Source organism: Rhincodon typus, chromosome 16 (assembly GCF_021869965.1).
Source record: "Rhincodon typus isolate 14 chromosome 16, sRhiTyp1.1, whole genome shotgun sequence".
NCBI classification, from domain to species: domain Eukaryota; kingdom Metazoa; phylum Chordata; class Chondrichthyes; order Orectolobiformes; family Rhincodontidae; genus Rhincodon; species Rhincodon typus.
Window position 1 is genome coordinate 15,808,204 of NC_063347.1, and position 19,163 is coordinate 15,827,366.

Sequence of the window (19,163 nt, forward strand, 5' to 3'; positions counted from 1 at the left end):
GCTGACGTTTCGGGCCTAGACCCTAGGCCCGAAACGTCAGCTTTCCTGCTCCTCTGATGCTGCTTGGCCTTCTGTGTTCATCCAGCTCTACACTTTGTTAACTCAGATTCTCCAGCATCTGCAGTTCCTACTATCTCCAAGACTCTTGTGATCTCAGTGTTAAATTTTATTTGAGCCAGAATCCACGGCTTTTTGGGGGAGCAGTTTTAGATTCCCAATGTCTTTTCAGTTGGAAAATAGTGCTTCCTGATTTCCCTTCTGAATGACCAATTACGATTGTTCTGAATTCCTCTACCAAGCAAAATTATTTCAGTTTTGAATTATTTTTAAAACTCTAAAATCTAAAGCAATGCAAACCAATTTAATGTAGCCTGTTTCTATCAGGCAACTTTTGAAACATACTCTTCCCTGAAGCAATTAATTCCCTGATCTCTGGCTCTAGGTGGCTGACTGTGTTTGCTTGATGTCTCTGGATAAACCAGGAGTTATTCCCGTGGACTCTCATGTCTGGCAAATCTCGAAGCGTGATTATCACTCCTACTTGGGGGCAGGTCAGAAGACTCTTACTGACAAGGTGTATCGAGAAATCGGTAAGAAAAGATCAACTCTGGTTGTTAATGGGATAAATAAACTGCATTGTCCCAATCACTAGTCAGATAACTACTTTTAGATTCACTGAATCATACAGTATATAAGGTGGCTTTCGCCAGTCCCTTCAAGGAAGGACCTATTTAGTCCCAGTTCCCTGTTCATTCTTCATAAAATCTGTACAGTGTGGAAACAGCCCTTCAGCCCAACAAATCCACATTGACCCTCCGAAGAGCATCCCATCCAGACCCACTCCTCTACCCTTTCCCTGTAACCCTGCATTTCCCATGGCTAATCCACACATCCCTCGACACCATGGGCAATTTAGCATGGCCAATCCACCTAGCCTGCACATCTTTGGACTGTGGGAGGAAACCCACGCAGACACAGGGAGAATGTGCAAACTCCACACAGACAGTCACCCACGGGTGGAGATGAACTCGGGTCCCTGGTGCTGTGAGGCAGCAGTGCTGACCACTGAGCCACCGTGCCATGATGAGAAGGGAGTGTCACAAAGAAGAACTATATTGGCAGAATTATGATGAAATCCAGAGGTATTATGATGCAGAATGACCTGTGGATTCTTCATGTGCCTGCAATGTATTCTTCAAGTATTTATCCAACTTCCTTCTTAAAAACTACAGTTGGACCTGCCCCATCAGACACTACGTTCTGGGATCTTAATCACCCATTGCTCAATAAAGATTTCTCTCAAGTTACCTCTAGATCTTCCGCCAATCATTTTATATCTCATTGTTGAACCTTCTGTTATTGGAAACAGGCTGCATTTTACATTCTCCACACCATTCAATAATTTAAATTCCCCTGTCAAATCACCTACTGGACTTGACTACACTAAGAATTAACCTCATCTTCTCTCATCTATCCACGTTACTATAATCCGTCATTACTGAAACCATTCTGGTCAATCTCTGTTGTAGCTTCTCCAAAGCCTTCAAGGTCCCTCCTAATGTGCCTAGGGTTACTCACAGTATTCCAGTAGGCTAGAGCCAGTGCTTGATATGGGTTTAGTATAACCTGTATTTTAATACTTTATGCGTCTCCTTCGTTAATTTATTAACTTGTCCAGTCACCTTCAAAGGACAGCTTGTTCTGTACTTCCTTGTAAAATGGTATAATTTAGTATGTATCGTCTCTTCTAATTCTTCCTGCTTTTCCACTTTTCTGCAATGAGTTTCGTCTGTTACGACTATGATGGGAGGAATGTGCTGATAGTCAAGGCCCACTGCACAGTCACACCAGGTTGTCATATAAGTGAGCTTTCTATCCTATGCTTCTAACATGAAGCTGTTTTATTACAACATCTGAAAACCTTCGCTATCTTTATTTTTATTTCAGGTGAATTTTTTCGTAACCTTTGGGGTCCTTTTGCTGGCTGGGCACAATCTGTAAGTAATAAAAATACACAATTCATTGACAGCTGTAAGAATCACAATGATCAATAGAACCGTTGGAGACTAGCAGAATTGTAGATTTTATATCAAACAATAAAAGTGAAGAGGTGATGATGAGCCTGTCTAACCTCAATAAGACCTAAGTCAGATAGGGTGGATGTCACACTGAGTAAGAGTATTGAAGCTTTATTGAGGGTCCAATGTAGATTGAATAGGATACTGCTTGTATAAGCAAATGAACATTGAAAGATGGCCTTGAAAGTTGCAGCTTTTGTTTTAATGAACAATGCAGATTCCATGGTGATATGATAGAGATGTTTAATATTTTGGTAAGATTGATAAGTGGGGGTAGAATACTTTTAGTAGTTGAGTGAATAGAGGGATGTGTGTCAAGGCACCGGACAATCGCGGGGTGTTATTTGACCTGACTGTGTGCCTCTCTCCTGCGGTTATATCTGAGCCCAACTGCCTGAGGAGTGGGAGAGTCCGGTGTCTGCCTGTGTAGTTGAGGCCATCCGTGGCTACTGAAGTGTTTTATCGACACCTGAAACTTTTGACTTTATGAACATGGAAGAAAAGTTGTGCAGATTGTCAGTTCAGGTTGGTAGTTACTCTCCAATCGAATAAGTAGCTTGAATTACATTTAGCCATCCTGTCCCCATATCCTTTTACCTCTTTCCTTCCTTCTTCAGCCTACCCCAATTGACTCTTGAAAGTCAACACTTTCTGCCTTGATTATTTAATTTTGGATGCAAACACAATTGTGTGTATTTGTGCTCTCCTGTTCCAGAAGTCTAATATTTAATCTTTTACCCATAGCCTCCTGTTCTAAATCTTTTGCTGAATAAGAAGAGGCCATTCGGCCCATCAAACCTGCTCTGCCATTCAATCAGATCATGGACTGATCTGACTGTGGCCTTAACTCCACATTGCCACCTACTGTCGACAATCTGAACTGACCACGCATTTGATGGTTAACCACGTTGACAGTATCATCATCCCAATCCCCATCGGGGAATTCAACCCGTGTCTCCTGTGTGATAGGCAGGGAAATTAACCAAAGCCTAACAAATTTAAATCAAGTTTTAATTTGATTTGTTAAGCGCTCTCTACATTTTTGTTGAAATTGCACTATATTAATGGTAAAAGCAGAAGGTGCTGGAGAAATTCAGTTGATCTGGTTGCATCTTTAGAGAGAGAAGCAGAGCTAGTGTTTCAAGTCCAGTATGGCTATTCTTTTGAACTGAAGGAGAGTCATACTGGACTTGAAAGGTTAACTTTGTTTCTTTCTCCATAGATTTTGCCAAACCTGCTGAGTTTCTCCAGTATCTGCAGTTCTCAGCTTTTGTAATGTGAGCGATGTCCCTTTTGAGAAGAAGGCAAATAGAACCTTTTAATTCATTGATTACAGTAAATGTCAATCACGGTTAGCAAAAGATTTAGAATGAGGGGCCTAGGTAACAGATTAAATGTTAGACTTTTCAAACACAGGAGGAAGAGGATCATCACACAATTGTGTTTGCAACCAAAGTTAAATAGTCGAGGCAGAAACTCTGGGTTTTCAAGAGTGAATTGAGATAGATGGAAGAAGAAAGAAAATAGATAAAAAGATACAGGGATAGGATGGTTAGATGTGATTCAAGCTACTTGTTTGATTGAAGAGTAACTACCAGCTTGAATTGGATAATCTGCACAATTTTTCTTCCATGTTGGAATTTCTAAGTAATCTATGCACTGTGCTGATTAATCGAGTCAGACAGAACATTGTATCTAAACCCAGCAATCACACTATATTCTCTTGCATCATGTTCCCCCATTGCTGAGAGAGCTGCGCGTGTATATATTAAGGAGTATGTGCCTGGCATGAATCAGTTATGTGATTTGTGATCATTCTCACACCTTCGCTGATATATTGGTTCAAGCTGAAAAGGTAGCAGTTATAGAATTAGACAGCTTTTGGAAACAAATGGAGTATGGTTTAAAGAGACAATATCAATAGCTTCCTGCAGCTATTATGTATCCTGTCTTGGCCTCAGAGTAACTAATTGTTTGTATCTTCTCTTTCCAGGTTTTGTTTTCTTCAGATTTGAAGAAATTTCAGGGATACAAGTCTAACCAGGATTTACAGGAAAACTGAGAAACCTTGAGCTAACTGTTGGTTACTATTGGTCCCATATAATGTAGAGGATAATGGGATTACGGTTTTACATTCTTCCAATGATATTGCTCTTGCGACCACCATCCTGCCTCACCGTTTTTAAGCTTCAGCACAGTCTGGGGCCCAGTTTTTCTTTCCCTGTGGAGCAACACGGACCTATCTCTTTCTCCAAATTTGTCTTCCACCAGCTTTTATTGTGCAAATGTTTTTCAGAATTATCAAGGCCAGACATTTTGATCTCCTATTTTCTGTCATGATTTTTATTCTTAAGAATGTTCCAGTGGAGCAGTAGTGCTATCATACAGCAAAGGTAAGAGTCTGCAAACGCTATCCAGACTGGGGTGTCTTGGTTTTGTGTTCACCAAAGCAGCAGGCAGCCTGGGTGTTACTGTCAAATGGGAGTATTCTGCAAAGCAACTTTTAAGCAAAAATCATCTAGTTGAGATATAGATGAACATCTCACTAAGTTACTGTTTAAACCATTTGGCATCCAATGCTACAAACCCCGCCATACTCACCCCAATTACCCCCACCCCACCAGTTTTAAAAAGTATATGCTTCTCTCTTTCTGAATTTTTAGCCAGAGTTTTGGTGTGGTCAGATCAAGGCTTTTAACGTAAAAATGTAAGAAATAGGAGCAGGAGTAGGACACTGAACCGCCTCTGCTATTCAGTAAGCTCTCATCTAGGCCTCAATTCCACTTCCAGCCTGTTCCTCATTACCTTTGATTCACCTTTATGTTCATGAACGGAACTGTTAGGGTAAATTGGAGATTATGTTGCTATTTGAGGAAGCCAAGGCTAGGTTTGGTAAATATGATTAGATTGCAATAAATCCAATAGGTAATTCAGGAAGTGGAACATTGAATAGAAGGATCTGCTGATGGGATTGGACGAAGTGGAAGGGGATGTGCGGAGCAAGAACAACAGTACAGACCAGCTGAGCTAAAAGACCCATTTCCGTGCAATGTGTGTGTAACTGTGTAACTGAAACTCCAGTACATCAGGCTGCCTTGGAAGAGAAGCTTTGTGGAAAAATGTACATCCGTATATGAATTTGATACATGTATAAATGGCTAAATATTCTATTAATGTATGTTTATAAACCTAATAAAAAAAAGAAGGTTGCTAACATTGGATTTGACATTGACTCATTGAACACTATTAGGAATCCAGTTTGAGGCTAAAATTTAATTGAAGTCTTCTGGTACCATATTGACTATTTCCATTATCAACTATAAACATTCTATTGGAAGACATTTACAGGACTGTGGAGAAGGAAGCAGGGAACGGGACTGATTTGATGGCCTTACCAAAGAGGCACCCGGGACCAAATATCTGCTTACTACACTGTAATGATAGTCCTCATTCTGTTTTCACACTTAATATTATTTCATTTGAATTACATTTTTAGGCTCTTTCTTCAAATCACATTGACATTTCCAGTTTGATGCCATTTTGCATATGTTGCTGTGCGTCGGAATCATCTGATGGTGGGACTCAATTAGTGCCATTTGCAGAACTTCGGAGAAAGTTTTTAAAAAAAGAGTTTAATTTTTGCAAGGGCGGCGGTGGGGAAGGAGAGAGAGACTGAGTGAAATAGCTGAGTTTCAGGAATGCTGTGGGTGAGACATGGAAGTAATTGAAGTCAGTGTGACTCAGTGCATGTAATCAGTTTAAACATTAGCCAGGTACATCCCACAAATGGTGGCAGTAAACCTGCTCCTGCACAGAGAGAAAGTAAAGCCATTGGCCATGCAATGAAATTGGATGTATTAAAATATCGGTGCTTGGACAATACCTTACGACAGAACAATCAGTGATAACTCTGCCAAATTTAAACAATGCAAAGTGAATCAAACTAGAAACAGCACAGTGGGAGATTGGCTTACATGATGGTCTGGGCTGTGCACACAACTTTCTGTAGTTGCTTACGGTCCTGGGCAGAGCAGTTGCCATACCAGGCCGTTATGTGCCCGGATAGAATGTTTTCTATAGTGCATCTGTAGAAGTTGGTGAGGGACCTTATGGACATGCTAAATTTCCTAAGCCACCTGAGGAAGAAGAGGTGTTGTTGTGTCTTCTTGACCGTTGCATCTACTGGGAAGTCCAGGACAGTTTGTCGGTTGTTGTCACTCCCAGGAACTTGATCTCTCAACCCTCTCCGGCTCAGCTCCGTTGATGTAGATGGGGCCACATTCTCCTCCCTTCTTCCTGAAGTCAATGATCAGTTCTTTTCTTTTGCCAACATTGAGAGAGAGAGATACCAAACTCAAAATGTTAAATCTGTTTTTCTCTCTCCACTGATGCTGCCAGACCTGCTGGGTGTCTCGAGCAGTTTGTTTATTTATTTCAGATAGCCAGCATCCTCAACACTTTGCTTTCATCGCACCTTTTCTCATAGATTCTACCATTTCCCCTATTACTAATATCAGGCTAACAAGCCTGTATTCTGATGTTTTCTCTCTCCCTCCTTTCTTAAACAGTGGGCTTAGATTTGCACCTTGCAGTCTGAAGACACCATTGCAGGATTCATAACATTTTCAAAGAGGGTTACCAATAAATTCACTTTGTCTTTGGCCATCTATTTCACTCTAGGAAGAATGTTATCAGATCTCAGGGATTTGTCCAATTTCTGTCCCAATAATTTATTCAGTACAACTACTCTACTAATTCTAATTTCTTTCAATGTCACACTCTCGCTGTACTCCTGAATCCTAACTATTTCAGGGCAACTTGTAATTGTGAAGACAGATACAAAATGCAGAATCTTACAGGGATCTGGCCAAAGTGGGCTATGGTGATATTTGTTACAGAATCAGCAAAGTCTGGCAAGACCCATCTTGATATCAGGAACATCTCACTCTTTTTTATGCTTTTTACAAGCGGTGAGTTTCCTGAGACTGAAGCGAGTTGCTAGTTTACAGAATTATTGCTTGTTAAACATTTTCTTGATGGCCGAATTCACCTCATTAATATTCCATCTTCCACCTTACCAAGCTAGGGGGAGGCAATGGCCTAGTGATATTATCACTGGACTGTTAATCCAGAGACCCAGATAATGTTCTCACCCTCAACAACTTCTCTTTCAATTCCTCCCACTTCCTACAGACAAAGGGGGTAGCCATGGGTACCCACATGGGCCCAAGCTACGCCTGCCTCTTTGTAGGTTATGTGGAACAATCCCTCTTCCTTACCTACACTGGCCCTAAACCCCACCTCTTCCTCTGTTACATTGATGACTGTATCGGTGCCGCCTCGTGCTCCCACGAGGAGCTCGAACAGTTCATCCACTTCACTAACACCTTCCACCCCAATCTTAAGTTTACCTGGACCATCTCTAACACATCTCTCCCCTTCCTGGACCTCTCTGTCTCCATATCGGGCAACCACCTAGAAACCGATATTCATTTCAAGCCCACCGACTCCCACAGCTACCTAGAATACACCTCCTCCCACCCACCTTCCTGCAAAAATGCTATCCCCTATTCCCAATTCCTTCGCCTCCGCTGCATCTGCTCCCAGGATGAGGCATTCCACTCCTGTACATCTCAGTTGTCCTCGTTTTTCAAGGACCGTAACTTCCCCCCCTCAGTGGTCGAGAACGCCCTCAACCGTGTCTCCCACATCTCCCGCACCTCATCCCTCACACCCCGTCCACGCAATAAGAACCAAAAAAGAATTCCCCTCGTCCTCACGTACCACCCCACCAACCTCCGGATCCAACGCATCATCCTCCGACACTTCCGCCATCTGCAATCCGACCCCACCACCAAAGACATCTTTCCCTCCCCACCCTTATCTGCTTTCCGGAGGGACCACTCTCTCCGTGACTCCCTTGTCCGCTCCACACTCCCCTCCAGCTCCACCACACCCGGCACTTTTCCCTGCAACCGCAGGAAGTGCTACACCTGCCCCCATACCTCCTCCCTCACCCCCACCCCAGGCCCCAAGAAGACTTTATACATCAAGCAGATGTTCACCTGCACATCTGCCAATGTGGTATACTGCTGTACCCGGTGTGGCTTCCTCTACATCGGGGAAACCAAGCGGAGGCTCGGGGACTGCTTTGCAGAACACCTATGCTCGGTTCGCAATAAACAACTGCACCTCCCAGTCGCAAACCATTTCAACTCCCCCTCCCATTCCTCAGACGACATGTCCATCCTGGGCCTCCTGCAGTGCCACAACGATGCCACCCGAAGGTTGCAGGAACAGCAACTCATATTCCGCTTGGGAACCCCGCAGCCCAATGGTATCAATGTGGATTTCACAAGTTTCAAAATCTCCCCTCCCCCTACTGCATCCCAAAACCAGTCCAGCTCGTCCCCGCCTCCCTAACCTGTTCTTCCTCCCACCTATCCCCTCCTCCCACCTCAAGCCGCACCTCCATCTCCTACCGACTAACCTCATCCCGCCCCCTTGACCTGTCTGTCCTCCCTGGACTGACCTATCCCCTCCCTAACTCCCTACCGACACTTACCTTTACTGGCCCCATCCCCGCCTCTTCGACCTGTTTGTTTCCTCTCCACCTATCCTCTCCTCTATCCATCTTCTATATGCCTCCCACTCTCTCCCTATTTATTTCAGAACCCCCTTCCCTTCCCCCTTTTCTGATGAAGGGTCTAGGCGGGAAACGTCAGCCTCTCTGCTCCTATGATGCTGCTTGGCCTGCTGTGTTCATCCAGCCCTGCACCTTGTTGTCTCTAATGTTCTGGGGACCTGGGTTCGAATCCCACCATAGCAGATGGTGGAATTTGAATTCAATAAATATCTGGAATTAAGAATCTAATGATGTCTGTGAATCCATTGTCGATTGTTAGGGGAAAAAGCCATCTGGTTCACTAAAACCCTTTAGGGAAGGATATTCCCAACCTTACCTGGTCTGGCCTACATGTGACTCCAGACCCACAACAATGTAGTTGACTCTGAACTGCCTTCTGGGCAATTAGGGATGGGCAATAAATGCTGCCTAGCCAACGATGCCCTCATCCCATGAATAAATAAAGAAAAAGAAAGTTTGTCAATTAAGTTAGACGTGGAGAAAACGGAATGTGGAAGACAGTGTGTACCTGGTAATTTCAGCCTGCTCACTTGATCCAAAGGGCCTCCATGTTGAACACCAGACACCAACATCTCTGGGCATTCTCAGTGGCCACTGCCCACAGACCCCACATCCACAGGCAGGCTCTAAGAACCTTCATGATACATCTCCAATCCAGTCACAGGACACACTCATTGTACGCATGCCTGAGTACACACATCATCCTTGCCCCACAAGGCCTTGTCTTGCCTTTTGCAACTTAGCCCCCTTAGCCTGAAATACCAGGCTCATATTATGTCCGTCTTGCCTTGCCATTCAGCACAGAAATGAAAGGAAGGAAGCCTGTCATGTTTGTCAGCAGTTGACAATCCCCCTTGAAGACTGACAGTGCAATAAGTCAAGGACAGCTTCCAATACCAGTCTAGAGGCTTGGAAATGATCAGTCAGCCGCTCAGGGTGGTTCGACTTAGGATTCTCCTACGTAGGGTGTGGATTCAAACATCAGGCAGCCCATCACTCATCTTGACTCTCTTTTTGCTCTATTGTAGGTTGTTCTCTTCCTGAAATGAGAGAGAAGCAGATATTATTGGAGATGAAAGTGGGTGGCACAATTGCTACTGTTACATTTGCAAGTTGTGAAGTGTCCTGAGCGGAGCCATTGCAGAGGGCATACTGGGCTAGTGGTGTTAGGATGGGTAAGTGCAAGTGAGGGAAGATGTTGCATGTGACAGAGTGGTAGACCCCAAGCCTTGATGGGAGTTTGGTAGAGTAGCAGAGGTTGAGTGAGTGTAAGGTATTGGAGAGAAGATGGTGACACTTATGCTGGTGGAGTGGAAAAGGTCATTGGCCTTCTTCCTACATTGCTGTGCATTCCTCAAGATGGCTGAGACTGCACTAACCCTGGTGGCAAACTCAGACCAGGCTGGTATGATATGGTGTCATGGCTTCTACTGCTGATCCTGGGGAAAGAAACAAAGTCTCACCTCTGCATCATCCCACCCAGCAGGATCTCCAGGACCCTGCTGCAAGGTAGGACGCCCATTTCCCCCTGTCTGAAAGTCCAGAGAAAATGTCAGGAAGTAGGAAAGCTTCAAACTGATAGGGCTTGTCAGGATGCACAATGGGCTTTTGAAGTTGGCGTGGACACAAGGGTTGCTGGTGAATTCTGGGATATCTGTTGAGTGGCAAGTTGTTCTGGGAACAGTATGTGGTAAGATGGGGTGTTATCAGATGTGAGTGATTCTGCAATTGTTGTATCAGTTTTTTTTTGAAAACCAAGTGTGAACACATCACCTGGGTGAGGGAAACTGGCTTTGATGAACTGGATGACACTAACATGATGAAATTCCTCGTATCCTATTGTAGAGGAATTGTCGACTGAAGACATAAAGCAGCGAGTGAATCAATGAGCTGAAGGGGAAGACTGCAATCCTTCCGATGAAAGGATTATCAAGAGCTTTCCAACTCATCAGGCAATGAAAATCTTCACAGGGCAGATCCAAACAAAGAACACACTGTCAAAGTGGACAAAATAATAAATGATAACATTTGCTCCTCCAGACTGGTTTTTAAAAAGTCCAACAATCCCAGTATAAATTTGACAAATGAATTTGAATTGATGCTAATTTCTGTTATATTTGGTGATTTATTCTATTTTCTAAGTTATCTCAGCCAGGAATGCATGGTGCTGCATAAATAGGCTACAGTCATAGAGTCTTTGCAGGGAAACAGACCCTTTGGTTAACCAGTCCCTGCTGAACATAATCCTGAATTAAACTAGTCCCACCTGCCTGCTGCTGGCCCATATCCCACCAAACCTTTCCATTCATGTACTTATCCAATTGTATTTTAAATGTTGTAATAGTACCTGCAAGTCTTTCAACTTAGACTTTGTTTTCTCCAAGGAAGAAAATGTCCAAAAGAACTTAGCTCTTTCTTTAACATTGATTCCTGTGGGAAACCATAATTCACTTAATGCTATTTCAGTTAAAGTAGCAAATTTCAGGAGGAAAGCGCAACTGGAAATGAAGACCATCATTCTAAGTGGAATCATATAATGGTTACCGCACACAAGGAGCCCATTTCGCAAACTAGGCCTGTGTCAGCTCTCTCTGAGATTTATTTTGCTAATCCCACTCTCCTACCCTGTGCAACCCTGCAAATTTGTTTCCATGGCACTCAGGCAGCGCATTCCTCACAGTAACCACTCATTGGATTAAAAATGTTTTCCTCACGTAAGCTTTGATTCTTTTGCCAATCACTATCATTTGGACTAAGTCAGGTGTAGGCAGAGAGGCTTTGAGGGGATGAGTGAATTTACAACTTAAGTCACCATCCAACAAGCTGTGGAATTAATGCCACAAATATCTGAAAAAGTAGCAACATAATATGGTGTGTGCTGGGTCAGCTGACTCATGAATGGGAATTTATCAACACAAAAGAATAACTAATAACAGGAAAAATGCTAAGACTCAGTCACAAATGGTCTGGTTTCACACTGATGTTCTGAAGAATTTGTCCAATCCTTTAAACCCAGCAACTTGGAAAGTACTGCTCAGATCTGGAGATTATTGTAGTTGAATGTTGGATGCATGCAGTTTCAGCATGAGGTGAATTGTTGTGTGCGCATTTTTCTGAAGTTGTTAGTTAAGGATTTTAAAAGATTCAAGCACTGAATCCAATGCCCAACAGGCTGTTACCATAGCAGCTCCACCCTATACACAGGAATACATGTTCCCAGGCCTTTCTGCGGCTTCAATACTTGGCCTCAAAACCACACTAAAACCTGAAGTCATTACCATTGTGTTTGCTGGTGACGCACTTCAGCCAAGGTGTAATGGACTGTGGAAAGTTGATTTAAAAAGGATTCAGTTTTAACTGTGACAGCATTTGTTCCAAATATTAACTTTTTTTATTTCATAAAAATGTCTTTATATAGATACATAGTCACTAAAGCAGTTTGGTTCTGTGCAGGAGCATATGAAGAAACAAACAAACATTGGGTCTAGGCCCGAAACGTCAGCCTTCCCGCTCCTCTGATGCTGCTTGGCCTGCTGTGTTCATCCAGCTCTACACCTTGTTATCTCTTAAACAAACATTGGAGTTTGACTCTAACCAGCAAACAAACCAAAGGCATTCCTTACCTTACAAGATTAACTAGAACTTAAGTAAGTACAGGTAGATTTACTTCAAATAAAAATCACCAATTGGAATATATAAGCAACAGCTTATAAAACAGTAATCACTGGTCCAAAAATTCAAGGAAATCAGCTCAAACACTGAAAATATATCAAAAAAAGGAGCAGCTCTTACAACCATAGATAACACAGTGTGGAGCTGGAGGAACACAGCAGGCCAGGCAGCATCAGAGGAACAGGAAAGTTGACGTTTCAGGTCGGGACCCTTCTCCAGCTCCACACTGTGTCATCTCGGACTCCAGCATCAGCAGTTCTTACTATCTCTGAGCCCTTACAGCCACATTTTCTCCCCCATCCTCCATCTTGAAATACGCAGAATCCAAGTGTAACATTCCACAAATACTTCTTGGTTCTTATTTAGCATTTTTGCTGCTAACGTTGCTTGTTAAATGTGGAGCACTTATCACAGGGGTTCATGTCAGGATGTGTTAACCAGGCAGCAGACTTGCTGGTCTTTGTCAAAGTTTTAAATTGTTGCCTAAATCTAGATTTAGATTTAGATTTTATTGTCATGTGTACTTATGTACAGAAGTACAGTGAAAAGAGTATAATGTGCCACGCACAGCACCATCTCAGGTACAAAGGTACTTAGGTACAAATTAGTAAAAGAGAGAAACAAAGTTAAATAGGTTAAGCATTACATCATAGTATAAGTAGCAAAATAAAGAAATAAGGCAATAGACCTTCTTAATATAAACCAAAAAAAAAATGTTACAAGTTCAACAGTCTTTCTTGAGTGTTTGGCCATAATGGGACCCCAATCTATGCAGCGATAGATCATGGATCATAACAGTGTGGAAACAGGCCCTTCGGCCCAACAAGTCCACACCAACCCTCAGAGCATCCCACCCGGACCCAACCCCCTATAACACACCTAATCTACACACCCCTGAACACTACAGACAATTTAGCATGGCCAATCCACCTAGCCTGCACATCTTTGGACTGTGGGAGGAAACTGGAGCAACCGGAGGAAATCCACGCAGACACGGGGAGAATGTGTAAACTCCACACAGTCAGTCACCTGAGGGTGGAATTGAATCCGGGTCCCTGGTGCTGTGAGGCAGCAGTGCTAACCCCTGAGCCACCATGCCAGTGATAACAAGATTCTTCTTTCACAATTGGGTTTGTCTTGCCTGGGCATTTTTGCAACTGGCTTTTCGAAAAGGACCAATTCCAGTTGTTTTGACACCCCAGACCTCATCACCCCAATAGCCGTTAGCTGCCTCTATTATGTTGGCCAAAGTGACCTGCAAAGAACACAAGCAACTTATGGCCCAGGGCTTTACAAATGGCAACAAAAACAAACATTTCTGGAAAATTTTAGCAGGTCTGGCAGCATCTGTGAAGAGAAATCAATGTTAACATTTTGGGTCCAGTGATCCTCCTTCAGAACTGATGGTAGCTAGGAAAAGATTGTTTGTTTAATGAAGGATATAGGGTGGGTGGAGCGGGTAAGGAGTAAACAATAGGTAGAGATAGAGCCCAAAGAGAGACAAGAACATTTGGACAGACAAAGGAGTGGATAAAGGTCAGCCTGGGAGAATGAATGGTTGCTGATGGGGAATATAGGGTTAATATGGATGATGTATAACAGCAGACTATGTGATAACAAAGCCTGGCATGTGGGAGTTGGAGTAAGGACATGGGAGAAGGTGCCTCAAGCCCTAAAATTGTTGAAGTTGATATTGAGTCCAAAAGGCTGTAGAGTTCCCAAGTGGAAAATGCAGTGCTGTTCTTCCAGCTTGCACTGAGCTTCGCTAGAGCACTGCAACAAGCCTGAGTCAGAGTCCTCGGCCAGGGAATAAGGTGGTTTGTTGAAATGGTAGGGAACTCAAAGCTCAGAGTTGTGGACAGAATGTAGGTATTCTGCAAAGCAGTCACTCAGCCTACGCTTCGTTTCCCCAGTGTAGAGGAGACCACATTGTGAGCAGTGAACGCAGTAAACTAGACTCTGGGAAGTGCTTCACCTGAAATGGTGTGTTTTGGCCTTTAGATACTGAGAACGGAGGAAGTAAACAGGCAGATGTTACACCTTCTGTGGTTGTAGGGGAAGGTGGCATGGGGCTATGGGGGGTGTTGGGAATGAAAGAGGATTGGACTGGGGTGTCCCTGAGGAAAAGGTCCCTGTGGAAGGTTGACAAGGGAGGGGAGGGGAATATATGTTTTATGGTGGCATCCCATTGGAGGTGGCGGAAATGACGGCTAATGATCCTCTGGATGTGAATGTTAGTGGGATGATAGGTGAGGACAAGAGGGATCCTATCGCTGTTCTGGGAGGGAAGAGAGGGGGTGAAGATGATAGTGTGAGAGATGGGTCAGACCCGCCTAGGGCTCTGTGAACAACAGTGCTGGGGAATCCTTGATAGAGGAAGAAGGTGGACATTTTAGATGCCCTCTTGTCAAATTTGAGATCAGCAGAACAGATGCAATGGAGATGCAGGAACTGGGAGAATGGAATGGAGCCTTTACAGTAAGTAGGTTGCGAGGTTGTATAGCCCAGGTAACTGTGGATGTCAGGTAATAGGTATCGGTGGCCAGCCTTTCCCTAGAAATGGAAAACAGAGATGTCGAGGAAGGGAAGGGAGGAGTCAGAGATAGACCAGGTGACAGTGAGAGTGTGGTGGAAATTGGAAGCGAAATTGATAAACTTTTCCAATTTGCGAGAGGGAAGTATATCCGATGATATTATTGCTATAGCAGAGAAAGAGTTGTGGGTTGGGGCCGGAATGAGACTGGAACGATGGGCACAGTGGTCCACTGGTGTGCTTAAACAATGTTTCTACTGCCTGGATAGCGCTGGCGGAGTGCGGCAGTGCTGTCTATCCTCAGCAAGGTCTGGGGCACTGTCCACAAGCTCACCACCAAGGGCGCACCCTTTGTTGCTTGGTATATGGCACGGAGAAGGAAGTGAGGAGACAATCAAAACATCCCCTTGCTGCAGGTAATCAGTAAATCCAATGATGGTACTGTGAATGCGAACTTCATCTTCTGTTCAATGACTTACTTACCATCCCTCTGTTACTGGTCATCATAGTGTTCTTTTGGCCAAAGTGCTGTAATAATAGTCATCACAAGGCAATCCTTCCAAGCCAACTTTAACAAACATTCCAAAAATCCATACAGAACCTCAGATGAACTTTGCCTCTCTTAAGGCTCCTCTCCAGTGCTACACCAGGTGCTGCAGCATGGCTGATGGAATGGGGCAGAGTTGCTGTGAGCAGACTGCAGATGCCTTACACAACGATATTGTACAGCTCAGTGCTGGGTTTGGACTGAATCACTTTGACAAGGTTGGCAATGGTCTGCGCTTGCTAGCTGACAGGTATACTCTGCGAAAGGAAACAAATTTGCCGGGTTACACAGGATAGGAGAGTGGGATTAGTGAAATAAATCTTACAGAGAACTGACCACAAAGCCAATGTGCAAGATGGGCTCCTCCTGTACAGTAACTGTTATATGATTCTAATTAGAATGATCATCCTCACTTAAAGTTGTGCTTCTCTCCTGAAATTTACAGCCATGTGGCAGTGGCTGGAGGGTAAACACTGTCAGACTGACACCAGATACCAGACTCATCATGCATCAAAGCCATTGCCATTCTCCTGTATTGGTGCCTCAACAAACTTCGCAATCTGGAGCATAGATTGTTGAAGGATTGGTATTTGGCATCATGGTCACAACAGTCTGAGCCAGGGACAGTCTGAGCCAACACAGTCTGAGCCAGCACAGTCTGAGCCAATACATTCTGAGCCGGCACAGTCTGAGCCAATACAGTCTGAGCCAATACAGTCTGAGCCAGCACAGTCTGAGCCAATACAGTCTAAGCCAGCACAGTCTGAGCCAGCACAGTCTGAGGTCACACTGCGCCAATTTACATAATGTCAGTCTAAGCTTTCACTCTAATGCAGTTTGTACCGTTACTGCTTCTGCTGCAATGAAGCCCAGACACCAGTCACCAGATGTTGCACCCAGGCAAGTGCCTGTGAGCCTGGAACCTGACGACAAGGTTTATCAATAGCCAGTTTATCACAGGCAGCTGTGAATGGCCACCATGCACCATCCACTGTGGGGCAATGTTATCAATTAAGTGGATAAAGCAAATATTGTACATTGGCCTCACAAATACTGGGTTACCACTGACTTTTGGGTTTGTTTGGGACCCTTACTAAATTCAGCTTGACATGACATTTATGGCTGCTTTCGATGACCTTGACCACTCACGTGAAGTCATTAAACTTTTTCTGCCACGACACCCAGCTCCTCTGGGCTACACTTGCTTGCATCGACTGAACTGTATACCTGCTCCCATTGTGTTTGGACTCTGGGCGCTACGGAAAGTGGACCTGTCTTCTCTTGTTTAGCTCATGCACCATGGTCTCCAATGCTGTGTCAGAGGAACATGGGGCACAGTCTCTACACTGTTGCACATATTTACCCTACTTGCAGAATCAGACGGTCCTCCCCAATCACTTCCAGCATTTGTTGCAGCCAGAATGTGCTTGTCTTTAAGAGATGCAGGCTGGCTTTATGTAATGCAAACTGATTTAGGTGGTTCTAGACTCACACATTCTTAGACCCTCTGCTGAAGCCCACAGCCTCTCAACAACACAAGCACAAAATTTGCATGCTGCAAATGCCGGAGAATCTGAGATACCAAGGTGTAGAGCTGGATGAACACAGCAGGCCAAGCCGCATCAGAGGAGCAGGAAGGCTGACGTTTCAGGCCTAGACCCTTCTTCAGAAAATCACAAAATTTGCATGCTGGCTGCATTCGAGTGGGTACTGGTTAATCCTGCATCACAATCCCTGCACTAATTGGGGAATATCACGTTTTCACCTCTGAATGTTTCCCACTGCTGTTCTGTTTCTTTCTCTGCTAGGAAAATTTTCTGGTTAATTTTCTCTTATTCCATTCCTATGCCTTTAAGCTAAGATTTCTTCGCTCCCTAAAGTATGACTCTAATCTTTGCCTAATTTGAATCTTCAGTGTGGCAACTGCTTGCAGTGGGGAATTGCTGAGATTTGAAAGGAATTCAGCACCACGATTGAAGGTTATTGAAGCTTTCATGACATGCTACTTTGAACTGAACAGTCTGTAAGCATTTTTATAAAAGTATACACCTGTGTTTTCCAAATATTAACATAACATTTCAAAGCTCTCCCATTGTGCTATTGATGTATAATTACCTGAACTTTAAAGTGACTGGAACAACAAACCTCACTGTTGGAAAGTGCTTAAGGGTACACATTCCAACAATTCCCTTGGCTGGAAGGCCATAGATAGTCCTTAATGCTTTTAGCGAAGGCCCTAGTGTATCTCTCCTCTTTTATACCTATTTTTGTGTTATAACGATCTGTGTATACAAGACAAAGGACTCACAGAAGTAACAATTATCCAGTCTAAAGCCCTCAATAATCTGAAGTTTGTGATAAGATAATGGAAGAGACATCACCTTCTCCAAATGAAACAGCAAGTTCTGGAGAATCTCAGCAAGTTTGGCGGCATCTGTGGCAAGAGAAACAGAGTTAGCACTTCAACTTGGAACTTTGTTTGACATAATAACTGAAGTTAAGCTGTAATCAATTCATTTGCATTACATTGGAGTTATTGGAGAGCATTTTAAATCTAATTTGTTACAAATTGGGAATAACATAGTCCGCTCAGGCCATCGGGGCACTCTTTCCACTTGGTTAGCTCATGGCTGACCCCTGTATCTCGACCCCATTGTCTTCCTTTGTTTTTTGGCCTTAATTAACCTTACCCTGACAAAAATCTACAGACCTCAGTCTTAATCATTTACATTTTAGGGGAGTGAGTTCCAGATGTCCATTACAACAAAACAAACAGCAACTTTTGTTTATTCTAAGGCACTTTACAGGTTTCACCAAAAAAAAAGCATATAGCAAGAGAAGGAGAAGTGAGAAAAACTTTGTTAAAGAGATAAGCTTTAAAGCTATGATTCCCAAATCATGGTTTACAGCCCTATGAACAATTGGAGTTGTGAGTGCCGATATAGAAATAGTGACCGTGGTGACTCTGGGGAGATAGTCGTTGTACCAGTTCCGTGGCCATTTGATATGCCCTGTAGGTTTTTATTTCTATCAGGGATTTGAAGAACACAGATTTTTCTCTGCAACACTTCGAGGCATGGCCACTTGGTTGAAGCAAATGCAGTGTGTTTAGCGCAGAAGATATTGGAGCAGAATTAGGTTATTCGGCCCATCGAGTATGTTCTGTCATTTGATATGATTCTCAATCCCGTTTTCCTACCTTCTCCCTATAACCCTTGATCCCCATGCTAATCAAGAACCTATCTACCTCTGTCTTAAATGTACTCAATGAGTTGGCCTCCACAGCCCTTTGTGGCAATGAGTTCGACAGATTAACCAGCTTCTGACTGAAGAAATCCCACCTCCTCACAGTTGTAAAGGGTTGTCCCTTCACTCTGAGGCCATACCGCTGGGTCCTAGTCTCTCCTACTAGTGGAAACATCTTCTCCACATCCTCTGTATCCAGGCTTTTTAGTATTCTTCAAGTCTCAATCAGAACCACGCCCCCTCATCCTTTTAAACTTCATCAAATACAGACCCAGAGTCCTCAATCTCTTCTGAAATGAAAAACGCACAAGGTGCAAGTATGCAATTGATATAGCACAATGCTGTACAGTAATACATTTACCCCTTTGACTACTGACAACCATGACATGTTGCTTTACGTCTGAGATAAAAGGTAAATGAAGACAGGAATATTGAGAGTGC

At 43.6% G+C, this 19,163-nt stretch overlaps 1 protein-coding gene across 2 annotated transcripts in view; it reads left to right on the top strand.

The window, feature by feature from the left end:
- ogg1 (8-oxoguanine DNA glycosylase) overlaps positions 1 to 5,297 on the top strand; it is a 25,725-nt gene extending 20,428 nt beyond the window's left edge. For both annotated transcript variants that reach the window (XM_020524311.2, XM_048606556.1), the window contains exons 6-8: positions 443 to 590; positions 1,948 to 1,997; positions 4,072 to 5,297. In XM_020524311.2, coding sequence (XP_020379900.2) covers positions 443 to 590; positions 1,948 to 1,997; positions 4,072 to 4,140 — 267 coding nt within the window. In that variant the 3' untranslated portion in view covers positions 4,141 to 5,297. The remainder of the gene's footprint in view (positions 1 to 442; positions 591 to 1,947; positions 1,998 to 4,071) is intronic.
- The last annotated feature ends 13,866 nt before the right edge of the window (positions 5,298 to 19,163 follow it).